A 20,662-nucleotide genomic window follows, 5' to 3' on the forward strand; every position below is an offset into this window, starting at 1 on the left:
TAAATTTATTTATTAAAATACATTAAATATTAAAATACAAATTATGTTGAGAGAGAAAAATCAGAGCAAAAGGGAAAAACCATGGGAGAAATTTTAAAAAGAACCAAGTGAACATAGCATGTGTTGATTTACATTCAGTCTCCATAGTTCTTTTTCTGGATGATATGTTATTTTCTATCCAAAATCTTTCCAAAGCAATGGAATTGCTTTGGATCACTGAACCACTAGGAAGAACCAAGTCTTTCATAGTTGATCATTGCACATTCTTTCTATTATTGTGTACAATGTACTCCTAGTTCTTCTTGTTTCACTCAAAATCAGTTCATGTAAATCTTTTCACACCTTTCTAAAATCAGCTTGTTCATCATTTTTTTTGTAGAACAATAATATTACATTATCTTCATGCTTTACAATTTATTCATTTGGTCCCCAATTGACGGATATATACTCATTTCCCAATTCTTTGCTACTGCAAAAAGAACTGCCACAAACATTTTTGCACATGTGCATCATTTTCCCTCCTTTATGAAATCCTTGGGATACAGATGCAGTAATGGCAGTGCTGGCATAGTTCCACTTTGCTCTCCAAAATGTTGGATCATTTCAACAATGCATTAGTGTCCCAGTTTTCCCACATCCATTCTAAAATTTATCATTATATTTTCCTGTCATCTTAGCCAATCTGAGAGGTGTGAGGGGGTATCCCAGAGTTGTCTTAACTTGCATTCTCTAAACAATAGTAATTTAGAACATTTTGTCATATAATTCTAGATGGCTTTAATTTCATCATTTGAAAATTGTTTATTCATATTCTTGGACCATTTATTGGTTCAGTAATGACTTGTATCCTTATAAATTTGACATAGCTCTTTATATATTTTAGAAATTAAATCTTTATCAGAAACGCTGGTTGTAAAAATTTTTTTCCCAGCTTTATGCTTCCCTTTTAATCTTGTTCCTGTTAGTTTTGTTTGTACAAAACCTTTTCAATTTGATATAATCAAAGTTGTCCATTTTCCCTTTCATAGTGTTCTCTAGTTCTTCTTTGGCCATAAATTCCTCCCTTCTCCAGAGATCTGATAGGTACATTATCACTTGTTCTCCTAATTTGTTTATGGCATCATCCCTTATGTCCAATAATATACCCATTTTGATTTCATTTTGGTAGGATGTGTGTGATATAGGCCTATCCCAAGTATCTAATATATTATTTTCTAGTTTTGCCAGCAATTCTGGTCAAATAGTGAGGTTTTATTCCAGAAGCTGGAGTTTGGCAGTTTATCAAATAATAGGTTACTATAGACCTTGATCATGTGTATATCTAATCTATTCCACTGATCTACCACTCTATTTCTTTTTTTTTTCCTCATATAGGAACAGTGCCAGCACTGAGATTTTTTTTATGTTAAAGTATATAGTAAATACAACATATATATATATATATATGCACATATCTATTCAGTTATTTTGTTGTGCAAGAAGAATCGGACTTTGAAATAATGCACCATTAGCCTGTGAAGGAAATTAAAAATGCAAGCGGACAAAAACAGAGGGATTGGAAATATTATGTAGTACCACTCAATTTCTTAGTCAGTACTAGGTAGTTTTGATAACTGCTGCTTTATAATGTAGTTTTAGATTTGGTATTGCTAAGCCACCATCCTTTGTATTGTTTTATTCATGCATCCCCTTGATATTCTTGACTTTTTGTTCTACCAGATGAATTTTGTTATTATTTTTCTAGTTCTATAAAATAATGTTTTGGTAGCTTGCTTGGTAGATGGTAGAGCAATCTAGGCAGAATTGTCATTTCTATTATATCAGCTCGGCATAGCCATAAACAATTGATATTTTCCCATTTGTTTAGATCTGATTCCTTATTTATCTGAGAAGTGGTTTGTAATTTTGTTCACGCAGTTCTTGGGTTTGTCTTGGCAGGTAGACCCTCAAGTATTTTATTTTGTCTACAATAATTTCAAATGGAATTTCTCTTTTTATCTCCTGCTGATGGGCTTTGTCAGTAATACATACATACATACATACATACATATATATATATATATATATATATATATGTATATATATATATATAAATGTTGATGATTTCTGTGAATTTATTTTGTATCCTGAAACTTTCTAAAGCTGTAAATTGTTTCCAATAGGTTTTTGAATGATTTGCTAGTATTCTCTAAGCATGTTATCATATCATCTGCAAAGAGCGAAAGTTTTATTTACTCATTGCCTATTCTAACTCCTTTAATTTTTTTTTCTTATTGCTAAAACCAACATTTCTAGTACAATGTTGAATAATAATGGTAATAATGGCCATCCTTTGTAGAAACTTGCAAAAGCATCATTTGGCATACATATTGTGCTCTGCCACTTTCTACCTATGTACTTTTGGACAAATGATTTCATATTTTTAAGACTCAGTTTTCTCCTTTCTAAAATGTTTAAAGTTGGCATTCTGGAGAGCAATTTGGAACTGTACTCAAAGGTTATAAAACTGTATATACTCTTTGATCCAGCAATATTACAACTAAGTATACATCCCAAAGAGATCATAAAAGAGAGAAAAGGACCTATATGTACAAAAATATTTATAGCAGCTCTTTTTGTGGTGGCTAAGAATTGGAAATTGAAGAGATACTCATAATTGAGGAATTGCTAAACTATCTGTGGTATATGGTTGTAGTGCTATATATTATTGTTCTATAATAACAGGGTGATTTTAGAGGGGGAAAAACTTGGAAAGATTTACATGAACTAATGCAAAATGAAGTGAGCAGTACCAAGAGAATGCCATACAGTAATAGCAATATTGTTTGATAGAGAATTGAATGACTTAGATATTTTCAGTAGTTCAATGACCCAAGAAAATCCCAAAGGACTAATAATGAAATATATTCTCTAGCACCAGAAGAAGAACTGTTGTTGTTCGAATACAGATTGAAGCAAGCTATTTTTCACTTTCCTTATTTTTTATTTGTCTTCTTGTACAAAATAACTAATATGGAAACATTTTGTATGATTGAACATGTATAACCTAAATCTGATTCCTTACTATCTCAAGGAGAAAGAGAAAGAAGGGAAGGGGTAAAATCTGAACTCAAAAAATTTTATAATATTTTATAAGTGTTTTAACCTATAAGTAGGAGGAAATAAAATATGTTAAAATGAAAAATAAAACTTATTTCTGCCAAAATATATCAGAGTTGGAATAAAATCTCTTACAACTTTAAATCTATGATTTCATTAGCAGATAGTACTGTATGGTATTAATGTGGGAAATTGACTTTCCACCAGTGCAAATCACAACTACTCTGTATTTTAGTCTTCAGAGAGGGAGTTGCCTGAAGCACTGAGAGGTCAAGTTATTTGGCCATCATCACAAAGCAAGATTTTATTAGAGACAGAGCTTGAAAGCATGCCTTCCTGAATTAGAGCTGTCCTACTATCTACTATATCATGCCTTATGGCCTGCCTTGTACCTGTGGCTATCCTTGTATACTCACATGTGTATCTAGTAATTACAACTGCATTACATCTAGTAAGATTTTTTTTTTAACTTTAAGTTAAATTTAAGAAAGGCATCATGCATAAAACTGGGATCAGAGTAAGCGTAGTAGGGGTTCAGTTCCTGTCTCAAAGACATATTGGCTTTGAAATTCTTGGAAAGTTACTTATACCATGGGCAATTCCTTAAGAGTATAAGGTATATAACTATTGCTGGTGTGATTTATTAAAGGTAGATTCCCCAGAAAGTTGCTTTTTACAGAAGTATACTCACAGATCTAAACTTTCCCTCAAAAAATGAAAATAAACGAATTCCACCCCCTCTCTTTATATAGATAACTATAGATAAAGATAGATATTTCTCTATAGATTGACTTAAAGGAGATGTAGTACATTTTGTATCATTGTTTAAAGGAGATAGAGGGACTGTTCAAGTGTGTTTTTTAACCCTCAGAGATTACATTAGCAATGGAAAGCCACAAGCTCACCAGACTAAAGAACTGATGAACTTCATATGTAGAAAGGTATATATCTTTTCTGTCATGACTATTTCATTTTATAGTTTTTCCTAGTAATTGTTTTAACAGTAACTAAGTAGTTCATGTGAACCCACTGATTGGAATTGATCAAGAACACCTATCTATATACAAGTTCTACTATCGCTTAACTTCTCTTGGGTTTCAACTACCTATGAATGCCTTTTTTCTTGCTTCATTTGTCTCAGACTCTTTGTGACCCCGTATGGGGCATTTTTTTGGCTAAGTTACTGAAATATTTTGTCCTTTCCTTTTACAGTGTATGAGGCTAAGCATAGGTTAAGTGACTTGCCTAAGGTCATACAGCTAATGCGTGTCTGAAATCAGATTTAAACTCAGGTCTTTTTGATTCTACACCAAATGCTCTATCTACAAAGTCACCTATCTTTCTGTCTTTTGTTTTATCTTCTTCAAAAATCATTTGTATAGGCAGAAAAATCAGAAGAAAAATAAAAATTAAAAAGTCTACTCTTCATTGTGAATTATCAAGTAATGAAAATTACTAATAATGGACTTAATTGTGTGCTTCTTATATGCCAGGCACTGCACTAATGCCTCATCATCATGCCCTACACCACACATAACCAATACTACTCATTTTTGATGGGCCTCTCTTTTAAAATATATTGTTACATTTACAGAGCCTTATTTTTTCATTGTTTTGTTTTTAGCTTTGCTTAGCCCTACCTCCTGTTTGTTTTGAGCTCCAGAATTTCTGAAAATCTTCTTATATGACCATACCATAATTTTGTATTCATCCAATGTTACCTTCCCTTATTTAAGTATTCTGCACATACTTAAAAAAAAAAACTACATCTGAGAAATTCCCAATGCAACCATACTGATTTCTTTACACACTTTCCTATTTCCCTTTTCATGAGAGCTGTTTCCCTTTTCTCCTTAAGAATTTCTTCTCCCACCTGACCTGACTTCCCTCTGTAGAATTTTAGTCCTTTGTATCCTACTGATCTCTTTGTGAGTCTTATGAAACTTGCCTTCACAGTATCTTGCGTCAAACTATGGCTATCTTTATTCTTCACTCCAAAAATTCTAAGATAGTCCCCTAGGATCCCATCATTTCTACCTCAGTAAACATTTCCTGTTTGCTAAGGAAAATTAAGTATAGAACAATCAGATCCTTTCACTGGTTCCTCCACCTCTTGAAGAATGACATCATCATCAAGGTAATCAAGACATTGTTAGCTGCTCTGCTTTTGAAAGAGAAAGAGCTCCAGTAGATGTATGTATAATTGATATTCCCCGTCATTTTTACATTAAGCTTTTATGATTGGTTTATGGTTTCTTTTCTGAACTTCTTAGCTATATCTTCTTTCTGTTCCGGTGTTTTAAAGACTAATATATTGGTTATAGTAATATTGTTCTATTTCTGTTTTGTCTGATCTTTATTTAGTGCTGTCCTCTCCAGAATTATACTATAGTTATTATCTACAATCTAGATATAATCTAGGCTATAGGCATGAGTCCAACCTACAAAATATTGGCACTGCCTCTGATTTCAAACTTATTTGAATTCATGTGTTAAGATTTCCATGTCATTTTGCTTTTTACTTTTATTTCATTAATTCAGAGATAGGTGTGAAATGCCCCACTTTTTTGTTGATTTTTCTCTTGGATTTTTTTTCCTGCAAATTTGGAAGTAATATCTACAGTTCACTCTCTTATAACTACTCTGGCATTTAAATTTATCACTATAATACAAAATTTCTCCCTCTCCTTCCAATTAAGTTGAAAAAGCTTTAGATTATATTTGCAGGAGTGTAGGCAAAAATATTCTTCTTAAAAAAACAGTAACTTTTTTTCAATGAATAAGCATTTATTTTCTTCCCCTTTCCCTTGCATTTCCCCACTGGAAAAGAAAAAGAAAGAAAAATTAAACACCTTATAATAAAAAACATTCAGTCAAATAAATTGTATTGGTATTATCCAAAAAAATGTATGTCTCATTCTGCATCTTACTGCATGTTCTATATTTTTTTTTTCAGGAGGAGGATAATAGGTATCATCACTGATCCTCTTGATTCATGTTTGGCCCTTGCATTGGTCAGAGTTCTTATATCTTTCAAAGTTATTGTTCTTTATGATATTGTTTCTATTTTATAAATTGTTTTCCTATGGGTTTTTTACTTCCTTTTCTTTGAATGAATAACAATCTTCCAAGATTTCTTTCAAACCATTACTTTTACCATTTCTTTTGACAAAATTATATTTCATTAAATGCATATACCATAATTAGCCTATCCACTCCCCAAATTATGGGCAATATCATAGTTTTTGGTTATGTGTCCCTGCAATATTTTTTCTATATTTTGGCTATTTTCCTCTTTATTTGTTCTATTTGTTTATAAGTCTAGTAGTAACATGGCCAATTCAAAAGATATGCAGAGCTTAGTCACTTTTTTTACATAGTCCCAAATTATTTTTCCAAATTGTCTCATCAAGTCACTACTTCATTAATAGTATTCTTATGTGTCTCCAACATGTCATTTTACTCTTTTGTAAGTGTTGTCAATCTTCTTGATATGAAGTGAAACCTCCAAATTTCCTTAATCTGCATTTTTCAGATTCTTAGTGATTTTGACCATATTTTTACATGATGATAGCTTGATTTACTCTGTTTGGACACTAACCTACTCTTTCAATTATCAACTGGGAAATGAATTGTTCTTATAAAATAGAAATGGTTCCATATATGTCATATATAACACTTATATAGGAAAAATACTCATCAATTTTTTTGCTCATCTAAAAAATAATAAGATAACCTCTCTCTTGTTTCTTGAATTTGTTAATGATATGGTCTTATTTATTCTTTAATCCATTATATCCATTATATTAACTTATAACTTCTCTTGGAATTTAGTATGAGGTATCAGTTTAAATATAATTTCTGATCAACTATTTTCTAGTTTTCCTAAGCAATTTTTGTTCAATATGTGCCCCCAGTTGACAGGAGCTTTGTGTTCACTGAACACTAAGTAGGTTACTATATTCACTTTCTTCTGTATGTTATATACTTAAGCCATTCCACTAATCATCCCTCTATTTTTTAAAGCTAGTATTGAATTATTTTGATTATTTCTTTGTAGCATATTTTGAAATCTGGTACTCTTAAGCCACTTATTGTTTTTCATTACTTTTTTTCCTTTGTTTTCTTCCCTCTTCATGAATTTATGCTTTCTAGCCCTGGAATGACATCCTTTTAAAAAAGTTTGGCTGACATGGAATTGAAGAAATAAACTAATTTTAGTAGTATTGTTTTTTCTTATTTTGACTTGGCCTATACATAAACAATAAATATTCCTCTAAATAGTTAAGTTTATCATTCTTTTTATACAGAATGATTTGTAGTTGTATTCATGTAGTTCCTCTGTGGGGTGAAATATAAATTGGTACAGGGTACACAGCCATGTTTTTTACATTCTATATTTATTTTAAGTGGACTTTCTCTTTCTGTATCTTCTTACTCGATTTTTCTGATAATATGCATAAATTCGGATGACTTATTTGTATTTGTTACATCTTTAAACTTTGCTGGCACTTGTTTCCTTAATTTTAGTTAAGTCTGTATAGTTCTCTAAATAGAATAACTTATGTTTTTTCCCCCCTAAAAGTAGTAATTTTATTTTCTCTTTGCCCATATATGTTTATCTCAGCATCTTTGCCTTGACTTTTAAACTAGCAGACCTAGCACTTTGTTAAGTGGTTATGGTGATAATAGACATCCTTCCTCTAATTTTATTAGAAAATCTTCTAGAAAAATACTCATTACATAGTGCCAGTTCTTGGTTTTAGAAAAATATCACTTACCATATTAAAATAACATTTATTTGTTCATGTTTTCTAATATTTTTAATAGAAATGTATGTTCTATTTTTAAAAAACTGTTTATGAACCTATTGTAATAATCATATAAGTTTTTTTTTAAATTTTTGTTTCACTGATTTAATATAAACTTTTAAGTTTATAGTTTTATTTTTCTAATTTTGAACCAAACCTGCATTATAGTATAAATCATAACAGGTAATAGTCCATAATCTATTATTATTGTATTAATTTTACTAATGTTTTATTTAAATTGTTTAAATTATTGTTTATTAGGAATACTGATTTATAGTTTTCTTTCTCTGTTCTAACTCTCCCTGGTTTAAGTATTAAGAACACATTAAGCAAATGTATTTTTTAAATTAGACCTTGTTTAGCATCTTCTTTCTATAACCAAGAACCCATTATTTTTGAATTTTAAAATTTTCAGAATCCAAGTTCTATTATTTCCTAAATCTGCCTTTTTCTATGAAACTTTTACCTTCACTGGGCAGCAGTGAGGAAGATAGCACAATTATCTAGTTTTCTAGTAATGCACTGTCAACAGTACCCCCAGCAATCAGAACAAAAGTGAATAGAAATCAGGTCTTGCAACTTCTTGATGTATCTCACTCTCTTTCTCTCTTTCTCTCTCTCTCTCTCTCACACACATATACACACAAATGTGGGGGGAATGGAAGCAATAGGTCTCTTTATTACTATTATCCCTGTTATTACTAATATAATAATAATATAATAGTTATGTATATAATATATACAATAATAATAGATAATATAATATCTCATTGATAGATTTATCAACCAGAGTCCTTGTCCATCATTTTATAACACTGCTTTCATCTTCCCATCCTTAAATATTTAAAACTAAGAAACTTATTCATTATAACCTAGAAGCTTTATTCTGGACTAAATCCAGATCAGTTCAATCCTTGGGGAGGGAGCCACCTGCTGGTTTTGCTTCCCACCAACATTATAATTGATAGCCTTTCAATAGCAGAGTTTTAAATAAAAACAACTATCTTTCTATTCATTCATCTAAATTACTGATACATTTTGAAATTTAGGGTACTCCAACATAATGTCATTGAAAAAAAAATGAAAGTAATACATTCATATGTCTATTTTACCTCTATTCCAAGTTAATCCAGGCCCCTATAAAGTGGAAAGCTCAATAATTGCATGATGATGCAACAAGAAATGTTAATGTTGAACCAATACTTTGTAATTAAGAAAAGAGAAATTCATAAAAGTTAAATGAATTTCTAGAGTTTTAGTATTAATTGCAGACTTGAGCAACAAACCCCATGCCCCAGGTTCTAAATCCGGTATTTCTTAACAAAATGTACAATCTTCCTTTAATTATAAATCAATGGTGCAGTACAGCATCAGTTCCTCTGTTTTCCCATTTTGGGCAATGGTCCTACAACTCCATTCCAGAATCTTCATCACAAAGTAAACAATGGTGTGGCTTTTAGAACCTCCATTCTGTAATTAAGCACCCAATTTTAACACTGGGACATTGTGTGACTTTTTCTTCTTTAAATTAACTAAACCAGAGCTAAATGATTTTAGGCAGACATTTAAGAATTTTAGTTTCACAATTGTGCAGAAGCTGTTGTTCAGGTAATTTAACATTGATTTTAGTTTAAAAGGCAATTAAGATAAAATGGGCAGCAACCAAACCACTTAGGTTAAATAAGCTTAGCTTTAAATTGCTTGCTGTTGCCACTTTTGTTTGCCTCTACTGGAATTTTCTTCATATAGTAAATCTCTAATGGTCTTGTTGGGGAGAAGTGTACAGTAATACAGATGAAAGGTGAAAGGATGGCATGCTAGAAACATATATGGAGGAGGAAGTTGTTTCAATTATGGTTCTTGGAAGTTGTAAAATTCTTTGCTTCTATTCATGCTCTGGTTTTTTGTTGTTGTTGTTGTATCTGTTCTGCAACTAGCTCTGCTTTAAATTTTTTTATAAACAGACTAAGATCATGTGACTTAACTAGACCCAGTATTGGGTTGTGATGATATACACTGGAAGGAGTAATTTTCCACATTATAAGTTAAGTGATGGAAGACTGGGACAGGACAAATTATGCCTTTGAATGATTCCAACATCTCTCACTTAGAATTTTGGTCAGTTACCATAGGTCCAGTGTAAAATTAATGGAATCCATTTAGGAATATAACCATAACAGACCAATCATAAATCATATGATTTTTCTTCAGAATATGCTTTCTTAAGCTCACATTTAATGATACAACTGGATTGTCAGATGTCAGAAAGAAGGAGTTCATGTGCATTCTGATGTTCCAAGGATGTAGAGTCCCATGTGTTTAGTATACAAATGAATTTCCAATTAAGACTGTTGTTACCCTTTCTAGTGGAAAGTGTTATCTGAAACTATAAAGATGGAATGCTACTTTATTGTGAGGTACATCTAAGAAGATCATTACCATAACTTCCAGCAGAAAGGATAATCTATGCTGTATTTTTCTTCAAGGAGAACATTGATTTTTCACAAAGATCTTTAATGCATTGAGACTTAGAATTTTCCATGAAGAAGCAATTATATGCTAAAGTTTCCAGAAATGTTAGACTCTCTTAATGATACATATGCACTGGTTACTGAATTCTGTTAATGATAAAATGAATTCTAAAATTATATATATATATATATATATATATATATATATATATATATATATATATATATATATATATAAAGTTAGCTTCTTCAATATCCCAATTTCAACTGAACTTTTATTCAGTACTTATCAAGTGAAAATTGTGTTAGGTACAGAAACAAAAAAGAGACAGTGAGACCCTGCCCTTGAATAGCTTATATTCTACTAGAGTGTGAGATATATGCAACATATCTTCAAATAACATAGAGAATCACTGTATACATAGAGTATGTACATAGAGTGTTATACTTGAAGTCATAGAGACATGCATTCAGATCCTACCTCTGACACTTAGGATTCTAAATTTACAACTAGGAGGAATATTAGAATATCAAATAATCCAATACTCTAATTTTATTGACAAGACTCAGAAGGACTAAGTGATTGACCAATACCACAAAAATGATGGTTACAAGAGCTATCTTCTTTCTCTCCAGATACATCCAACAATTGCTATATGACACAAGTGACAATTTCCCTAAGCCTCAGTTTTCTTAACAGCAAAATGGGATTAAAATTACTCTAATAATTCCCTCACGGTTTTGTTGTGAGGCTCAAATGAAACCACATATATAAACACTTTGCAAATTTTGGAGAATTATATAAATTTCAGCTAAAAGTAATTTTTAAAATTTAATTTACCAGATATACCAGTTTTTATTTACCAGATATATGCATGGGTAATTTTACAACATTGACAATTGCCAAACCTTTTGTTCTAATTTTTCCCCTCCTTCCCCCTCCTCAGATGGCAGATTGACCAATACATACTAAATATGTTAAAATATAGATTAAATACAACATGTGTATACATGTCCAAACAGTTATTTTGCTGTACAAAAAGAATCAGACCTTGAAACAGTGTTCAATTAGCCTGTGAAGAAAATCCAAAATGCAGGCGGACAAAAATAGAGGGATTGGGAATTCTATGTAGTGGTTCATAGTCACCTCCCAGAGTTCTTTCGCTGGGTGTAGCTGGTTCAGTTCATTACTGCTCTATTGGAACTGATTTGGTTCATCTCATTATTGGAGAGGGCCTCATCCATCAGTATTGATCATTATATAGTATTGTTGTTGAAGTATACAACGATCTTCTGGTCCTACTCATTTCACTCAGCATCAGTTTATATAAGTCTCTCCAGACCTCAAAAGTATTTTTAAAAATAAATCTATAGCAATACAAAATAATTTTAAGAGCTAGAGAGTAGTAAAAACAAAACAAAAGAAGGAGTTCAGGAAATACCTTATATAGGGAATATTTTGTTACATTCAAAAAATAACTAAATATGACAAAAATAATAAAATAACAAAACAAGTATAAACAAAAGTCTTTAAAGGATATTTTCACACTTAGGTTTTTTAATACAGATATGATATTTATCATTAACATTTTAGTTTTATATGACCTTCATTTCTAAATATATCTTTCTTTACTGAGAGAAGCACAGAGATTGAGAGACAGAGAAACAGAGAGACAAACAGAAAAAGAAAGAGAGACAGAGACAGACAGATTGGGGGGGGAGAAAAGTAACTTAAGATAAACAACTAAAACACATTAACCCTTACTGATACCATAAATCATACTAAGCACCCATGTGATAGTGTTGTTAGAGTGGTTTAATGGTTAGAATACTGGACCTAGAGTCAGGGCAACCTAAGTTCCTATGTTGCCTCAATTTGCTTTATTTTCCTCTTCAATAAAATGAGTATATTACCTCTAGCACCTTTGTAAGGATTAAGATACTATTTATAAAGTGACTTGCTAAATAAATATCAGTTATTGTTGTTGCTACTGTTCTTGTTAGTCTGTATCCATAATCTTCCAATTCTGAGAAGTATAAAGGAAGTTATCTTGTAATAATTACTCAGCATTTATTTGGGGGAAGGTCTCTTTCTGTTTATTTTTATAGTATTCATTTCTTGTTTCTGCTTTCTTGACTTTGTGTGCACTCATATAATTCTTCCTATCTTTCTCCATCATTTCTTATTGCATATCAATATTTAATTTATCCATATACCAGTGTGTTTAGATCTTTCCTGATCAGTGGACAATTAAGAAGATTCAAAATTAAATCTATACTTTCTCATTCTATCTCAATTTTGTGTTCCTTTTCAACTCATTAAACTTTTCTTGATTTCAGTTTTCTTTGCTGTAAAAAGTATGATTGGGACTACAAAATTAAGATCCTTTTCATAATACATCCATGATCCTATTCTATTTTGTTGCTTAAAAAAAAGGATTACTCTGAATATCTTTCCTTAAATTCATCCTTTCTTGTCTTCAACATTCTGTCATTGGTATGGTTACATTAACAGGTATAGCCACTTTAGTCACTTTTTAAAGTAATTTCAAATTACTTTCTAGTTGGACTGTCACATCTCTTCCTCCAGTGGATAAAGGTAGTTATGTTTTCATATTTCCTCCAACACTATTATTATACCTTGTCATTTTTACTAATATTGTAGTGTATAAAATAATCTTTTAAGTTGATTTGCATTTCTCATACTATTAATAATTAAGAACTATGATTGCAAGAAACTTTTTTTTTTTTTTTTTGCTGAGGCAATTGAGGTTAAGTGACTTGCCCAGGATCACATAGCTAGGGAGTGTTAGGTGTCTGAGACCAGATTTGAACTCAGGTCAGGAAGACCTGCTGCTCTATCCACTGCACCACCTAGCTGTCCCCCCAAATTTTTATTCTTTTGAAATTTTTCATCATTGGACCCTTTGGAATATCTTTTAGTCATATATTTGTGTTGTTTTATATATTGGATACCAGAAACTTAGCAAAGATAATTGATGCAAAGGCTGTTTTCCTAGGTAGCAGCTTCCCTTGTCCTGCTTGCTATAATTTTGCTCTTAAAAAGTGCTTTTAAATTTCATTTGATCTAAATGATCAGTTTTATCTTTTGTGATCATCTTTGTCCCTTGGTTGGTTATAGCAGAGACACAGATGTGAAAGATAAGTGATTTCAGTTCTCTTCCATTTTATTTTATTTTTACAGTGTGAGTTTTTGTGTTGAGGGTCCATATCTGTTTTTGAACTTATTATGAAATGTGGCATAATATATTTGTCTTAATTTAATTTCTGCCTGCTTTCTTTTCCAGTTTTTTTTTCCTTGAGATATTTTCAAGATGACTTTTTTCTCTAAATATTCTTGGCTTCATCAAATATTGAGTTGTTTAATTACATTGTTCCTCCTCATTGAGTCTATACATTTGTCTACACACCTATACATTTAGTTTCCCCTCCTTGTTTTTTTTAAGTGAATTTTAAATAGCTTTAGGAAAATATAGTATCATACTGGAGAATTTTTTTTCCTATATCCTCCCTTTTAAGGCATGACTAACAGCCCTCAACTCATGCCACACTGTTAGTGAAAATGGTATTTCAGATTTACAAGTTTTAAAATTTAAGTGCTGAAATTCTATCACAAGTAACTTAATGTTGATTTTTGATTTACTAAAACTTTAGACTATTTAAGCAAAAATATAGGACTTGGATGCATTGACCTTGGTGGTCTTTACTAACTCTGTAACCTTAAGCAATTCATTGAACATTTCCTGACCTTGGATGGGGAAAAGATTCTTCGGCAAAATGAGGAGTTTTTCCTACTTGAATTTCTAGGAGGCTTCTATTTTTAAATTTTATTATTCTATTATTGATAACTTTTGTGATCAGGACATGAAGACTCTCCTATAATATGTTCGTTCTTCCCAATTTTGCTGAGTCAAATATTTGTTGGACATACCAGTTGAAAAAAGCCCAATTCTTCTTCTACCTACAAAAGTACCTCTATACCAGCTGTTACAAGACAAAGGGTAACTACTACTAAAGTATGACTGAAAAAAAATGTGGAGTTGGTAAAAGAAAAAATGAGATTTAAGTTCCTAGTCCATGACTGGTTAATAATCTTGAACAAATAAATCTGTGTTATATGAACTTTGAACTTATTTGTAAAGTGAGCGTAATAATGCTTATATCATATACCTAATATGATCTGTATAAAGTAATGCATATATTCCAAGATATTACATTATTATGAACTATTATTTTAGGTGAATTATTGATTGGAAGGGGTTATAAGAGAAAGATGTTATCATCTATTTTAAAAAAAGAAACCAATTGATGTATGAGAGAAACTATGTTTCTCTATCAATTGACAATATTGTCATCGGGTTACCTTTTGTAATGTATGTAAGTTACATTTTAACTTTCTTTGATTGAGAACTTCACTTATTTCTGTTGTGCTTGTTTAATGGGGGGAAAAAAACTTATTGCCATGGCATTAGATTCCACAGCAACAGATGAGCTTGACAGTAGTGTAGGAGTATTCATTTCCTTTCTGAGGTGAATATATGCACAGGTTTAACTATTTTGTGTGTCACTTGCACAAGAGAATTGCAATTTGTAAGAATAACATAGGTTTAGCAACATCTGCTAGGGTTGTCATGCTCTCTAATTAAATGTCCATATGTGCTGCAATACATAGGAGCAACAGGGCTAAATTCATGTTTTGGTGTGGTTTAGGTTGTAGGTAGAAAAGGAGGAGGGGCTGAAGGCCATCCTTAATTCAGAATATGAGTTTGTCTTCAGTGACTTTATTTTTCCTATTAAATTATTTATTTAAAGAATAATTTGATACACATGGAGAAAACCAAAACTTAAAAAATCAGTCATTTAAATATTTGTTTACCCATTCTATACCTCTTTAAAGTATGATTCTTCATTAATTAAATATATTTATGTAAAAAGCATGAGTCAAGAAAATACTGGACCTAGTGCCAGAAGACCTTTGTTCAGTCTTGCTTCATATTTTTCTAAGTCATGTGACCTTCAATAGATTATTTAGTTTCCTGGAGCCTTAGCTTTTTCATCTGTAAAATGGGGTAGTAATAATTGAAAATATGATACATAAATACTATGTGAATGAGACACACCACATTATCATCATCATCAATTTTTTTTTGATGAGGTTCAACTAGAAATGGTCCTGGCACAAATGAATATTCAGGTATTATCCAGGTTATTGTACAAATAAACAAAATAGGTGTTTCTTGTTAATCAAAGAAAAGTATTAAGATGTAAATTTATTTTCTATATAACATCAATAGCACACAGGAAAGACATGCATGATATTGCTTTGGGTCTGTTCCCAATTCATTTTACTCTTTGTTAGATTTATATTTTGAAAACTTTTGTTACATGTAATTTGGACATTGTAAAGATTATTGCAACTATTACATTTTATTCTTACTCTTCATACCACTATTACTGCTACTGCCTCCATCATTTCATTTCTCCATCAAAACTTTTGAATTAAGTTTGACAAATAGAGAGTATTTCTTAAATGCTAACTAGTGCTTTGAAAAAAGAAGTGAGAAGTTAATGTGAATTTTTGTAAAGCCTCAAAGAGAAAATTTAAAACTGCATTAATATAATTTTAAATTCTGAAAGCACATTTAATGCATAGAAAAGCATATTCTTCATTTTTGCAGGTATGACAACGATGGATGATAATTATGTAAGGAAGGAGTTGATTCTTTCCAAAAGAAGTGTTGTTGTTGTTATTGTTGTTGTTTTTTATAAAAAGCTCTTTGAACATGGAAGTATAAGAAATGTTTTTTAAATGTTTGAAAGACACTTCATTATCATTTTTAAAAGCTGCTTACCCACATAGTATGCTAATACATTGCATACAACTCCTTTGACTCAAAAGATGTGTCCAAGAAGATGACACAACAATTTAACAGATATTTCATTAGTATTCTTATGTAGGAGCTTATCTCCTTTACAAAAACAAAAAGATGAAGAAGAAAGAAAGAAAATATATACATTTGGATTTTTTTCATTTCAAATGTGTAGAAGAACTAAATTCAGAAAATAAACCCGTCATTGTATTAGCAAGATAAAATACTTTAAACATGCAAAGATAATAGAATATTTCTCCCTGAACTGATTAATTATTCAATCACTATTTGAAACTGATGATAGCTAGAAGTTATTGTCAATTGTTGTCTGATTTTCATCTGTTCGATATTTCTGCAACACAATTTCTCTGGGAAAAAAAAGTCCTTCAAATCCAGTATTTAAGTTCAATACGTTCTTAGAGGAAGATCATGAAAGTTCTCTCTAGTATTAACTATTTTGTTTTCTCAGCATAAAGAGTCTAACATTTTTAATTGGCTTATAAATGATTGAAGCTATTTCTAAACTTGTGTATAATCATTCTACTTTTTATTTACAAAATAAACTTTTTTAAGAATCCTGGAATAAATGTTCTATGACTCAAATGAAAACTCTCATGGGGAATAAAGCAGAATGGCTTTCCCACTTCATATCAATATATATGAAATAGCATATGGGAAGTCATAAATACTGTCCCATAGACATTTTGAATAATGTAGGAGTAGCGTAAGTAATTGGAAGTGCTTACATTCTGCCTTTAGACATTTCATTTCTCGTGAGTTAAAATTGGTTGTCAAGTGTGGACTCAGAGGACTGTGCAAGGTGCCCTATTCTGTCATGTGCTACATATTTAATGCTTGAAAGAACAAGGAAGGGACACGTGCGGGAGAGAAAAGGAGATAGTGGGACCAGCACCGTGCTGGCAACTGCTCTTTGGAAAGATTGGGGGTGGGGACCATGCAGCATAGCGCTGCATATCATCAGATACTTTAAGAAAAAAAATGTACACACAATTTGGAGAGCATTATCTCACTCAGACCTAGCCAGCCTTGAAACTTGGCTTGTGTGTGACTGTATCCACAGCCCTTTTTGTAGTCTTCCTTTTGTGTATGTGCGTCCCTCTGTGTGAGTGTGTGAATGTGTGTGTGTCTGTGTATTTATTTCATTTTATTTTCCTTTTTTTTTTTTTTTCCTGGGGCTCAGCTATAGGTGCATGTAGCACCTGATACAAGAGCATTGTGAGGCAGGCAGAAAAGCAGAACGAAGCAAACGCCCGGCGAGCGAGCACGACAGATGTCTGTAGTCATTTATATTGCCAGCACGTGGGTGCCGTTTGCTGTTTGCCCGTACTTCTCTTGTGTTCTCCTGGTGAGGAAACAGGAGGCACTTTGCAGCCGACAATGAAATCTTGGCAGCTAATTGCAGTCGTGGGAGATGCCCTTCAGGTAAGGCAGAAGAAGGCTTTAAACAATTTAAGGAAGAGAGAAGTGGGGGAGAAAAAGGAAAGGAAAAGGCATCCTCTGTAAATGATGTGAGGCATGGGTATTAAACCCACTGACAGGGCTGTTGGAGGGGGCCGAAAGGGGTGGGAGGGGGGAGGAGGCTGCGAAGTGAGTGCAAATTGACATGTTTGGCTGCTGTTATTGTGTAGCTGCCTTCAGTGGCTGCCCAACATTAATGCAAGGAGGTTAGTGTTTGTATGTTCCTTCTGACTGTGTGATTAGAATAGGAATCTGACAAACTGATGGAATCGAGAAAACTACAGCAACATTAGAAGTGTGCTGATGGGTTTCCAGCTTGTGAGTGGGCTACGGTAGGTATCCTTAAAAGGGGGAAAACTCTCTGGAGGGCTGTACTTAGGCTTCTCTGAGGATGAATTTTGTCGGTAGAAATACAGAGAGGGATGATGTTTTAGAGGGCTAGCAAGATGCGGTGAGATTAATTGTTCCTGCTTTGTACCTAGAAGTTGTGTGAACTTTGGAGCCGGAGAAGAGCTATTTAACTTCATTTCAAGAGATGAATAAGCATTTATAGGAATCACTGTAGAAGTCATATCAGAAATTATATTTGAGGTTCTCTGCTTTCTTTAAAGGGATTGGCAGATTGGTCCCCGTCCCAAAAGTTAGTAGGCATCTCATTGCAAGTAGCACATTTGTATATATTCATTTGTGTGGGGGGAAATATATGTATAAACATCCATACATATATACATTTTTGTGTATGTATATGCATATATTTTATATCTTTATATAATGCACAGAGAACAGCTCTGCATGTGAACACCCACTACCTTTTTTATTCCATTACTTTAACCTTATTCCCGTGGTAATAATTATTTAAATGAATGGCTATGGAATACGCTTTCACGTGTGAAATTAGCTTATGTCCCATTTTATTGCATTGGAAATATGTCCAAAGGGTGCAAGATAATGGGAAGAAAGGATCTTTCCTTTGTTGAATGATGGAGTGGTCTGACAGTTATCAATTAAAGAGACAAATAAAGAGAGAAGGAGGAACACAAGAACTCACCATTTAACTGTAATGTTTAGAATTATTTACAGAATGTCCTAGACCTAGTGATTCAGCTTAATTCTCTTAGTGAGGGACTTCTATGCATTTCTGTCATTATGGATTTCAATTAAATGGGACAGAATTGTTCCAACCTTAAAAGTTTATTGGATGATATTATCTTGGAGATATCTGCATTAATATCTAGAATACTTTATTCACTTTTTTAATGCTTCCAGCAGACTCTAAGTGTATTTCTTAATCATTTGTAGATTATGACTAAAGTGAGAAAGTCCAATATGATTGCTTAATATCCCTTTTAATTGGATAGTTTTTAATTTAATTTGTAGATATGATAATTCATTGCAAACCCTGTTCTTTTTTGCTTAATGTGAAAGTTTTGCTTTCACGAATCTGATCACACACGCACTTATGGAAAGTATAAACATATCTGTAAAGATGTCATACAATTACTTCATAACTCCTCTTAGTTGGGTAATGATAGAGTTTGAACAGAATGGTTCTTCCAGGAAGTAATAAAAGGAAATTCAGCAACAGCTGTTTGTTTACCTCTTCTTTTCTTAAGTCAATTCATGTGTTTTCCTTTATATGAAAGAAGATTTGGGGGCTTTTTTAACCTTTTAGATGTATTTCACTGCTCACAGATTATGAAGAAAGAATTGCTTTCTTGAGCAGATTCTGAGGGAGAAAATCTGGAAGATTTTTTTCATTTTGTTTTTTCTTGCTAACTGGCACACTGCAAGATTGAACAAAATAATACTGTATACATCTATGTTTCCTTTTTAATAGCCTATGCTATGCAAAGGAATTTGAACTTGATTTTATTTCTAGCCTTTGATATTATGAATTCTCAGCTAGCATATAAAAATTTACTTTTGTATTATGCTGTCTTGCCATACTTACATATAAGAAAAAAATGAAGATTAATAAATAAATATCGTATCAACAAATAGATATTCCATGTGAAGTGGACTAAGACCTACTTACTAATGCTACAGAGAAGATAGCTTTTTGAAGAGTTCTCTTTTGAACCTGCAACTTCAGACAAGTCACCATACATTTACTTACAGTGGAATGGACTCAAAGAATCTTGTTGCTCATGTTTATATTTTGTTCTTTTTTATATACTTTAGAGTCTAACACTACATTTTGTGCTTCCTTTAACTTGGGAGAGCTAACTAATGGAATATTGATTAATGGGCACATTTATTATTTAACTCTCACAAACAGATTAGATCTATGGCTTTTTCCTGTTTCCCAGATTTTTTTTTATTTAGTAGTTATTATTATTATTCCATATGGTCTTAAATGATGAGCCAGTGATTTTCAAATCTTTCATTCTCCCATCATAAAAATGACACAATAAAACAGGAGTAATTTTGGAGCAGCACAGTGGGGGAATGGGCAAACTGAGTACTTTTACAAAAAGGTATTTGATTTTTGAAGTGGTGCATTTTGGTCATAGTATACACTGGTTGTAGCCTACTCATTCCTGACTGTGTTTATCATAATGAATGACAGGTAAGATCTGGTTGCTATTATGGCAAGAATCAGTGTAACAGAGAATTGTGGTCTAGTTTCACCTCAAATCATAATTTCTCACATTAGATTTGGAATGAAGAAAGATGCTATTTCAGAAAAAAAAATTGGACAGTGTGAATTGGCATTCTTTGGGCAAAGGGAAAGTTATGAATTATTGATGAAGCCATTTGACTCAAGAAGTAATTTTTAGCATTTATTTTACAAAACACCTGTGTGACATAAGTTTAAAAATTATGACCAGGAGCACTAGCTTAATGTGCTTAGAGACCTTAGAGAATTCAGATTAAATTTCTTTCTAGACAGTTAAATCTCTGGCTTAAG

At 32.0% G+C, this 20,662-nt stretch overlaps 1 protein-coding gene across 27 annotated transcripts in view; it reads left to right on the top strand.

Moving 5' to 3' along the window:
• RBFOX1 (RNA binding fox-1 homolog 1) overlaps positions 1-20,662 on the top strand; it is a 2,692,248-nt gene that overhangs the window by 1,473,332 nt on the left and 1,198,254 nt on the right. For 2 of the 27 annotated variants that reach the window (XM_074280483.1, XM_074280487.1), the window contains exon 1: positions 17,474-17,715. The exons of the other annotated variants lie outside the window; for them this stretch is intronic. In XM_074280483.1, coding sequence (XP_074136584.1) covers positions 17,671-17,715 — 45 coding nt within the window. In that variant the 5' untranslated portion in view covers positions 17,474-17,670. Of the gene's footprint in view, positions 1-17,473; positions 17,716-20,662 lie in introns of those variants that run through there. 27 annotated transcript variants of the gene reach the window in all.

The sequence above is a fragment of the Sminthopsis crassicaudata genome, chromosome 1 (assembly GCF_048593235.1).
Source record: "Sminthopsis crassicaudata isolate SCR6 chromosome 1, ASM4859323v1, whole genome shotgun sequence".
NCBI lineage: Eukaryota > Metazoa > Chordata > Mammalia > Dasyuromorphia > Dasyuridae > Sminthopsis > Sminthopsis crassicaudata.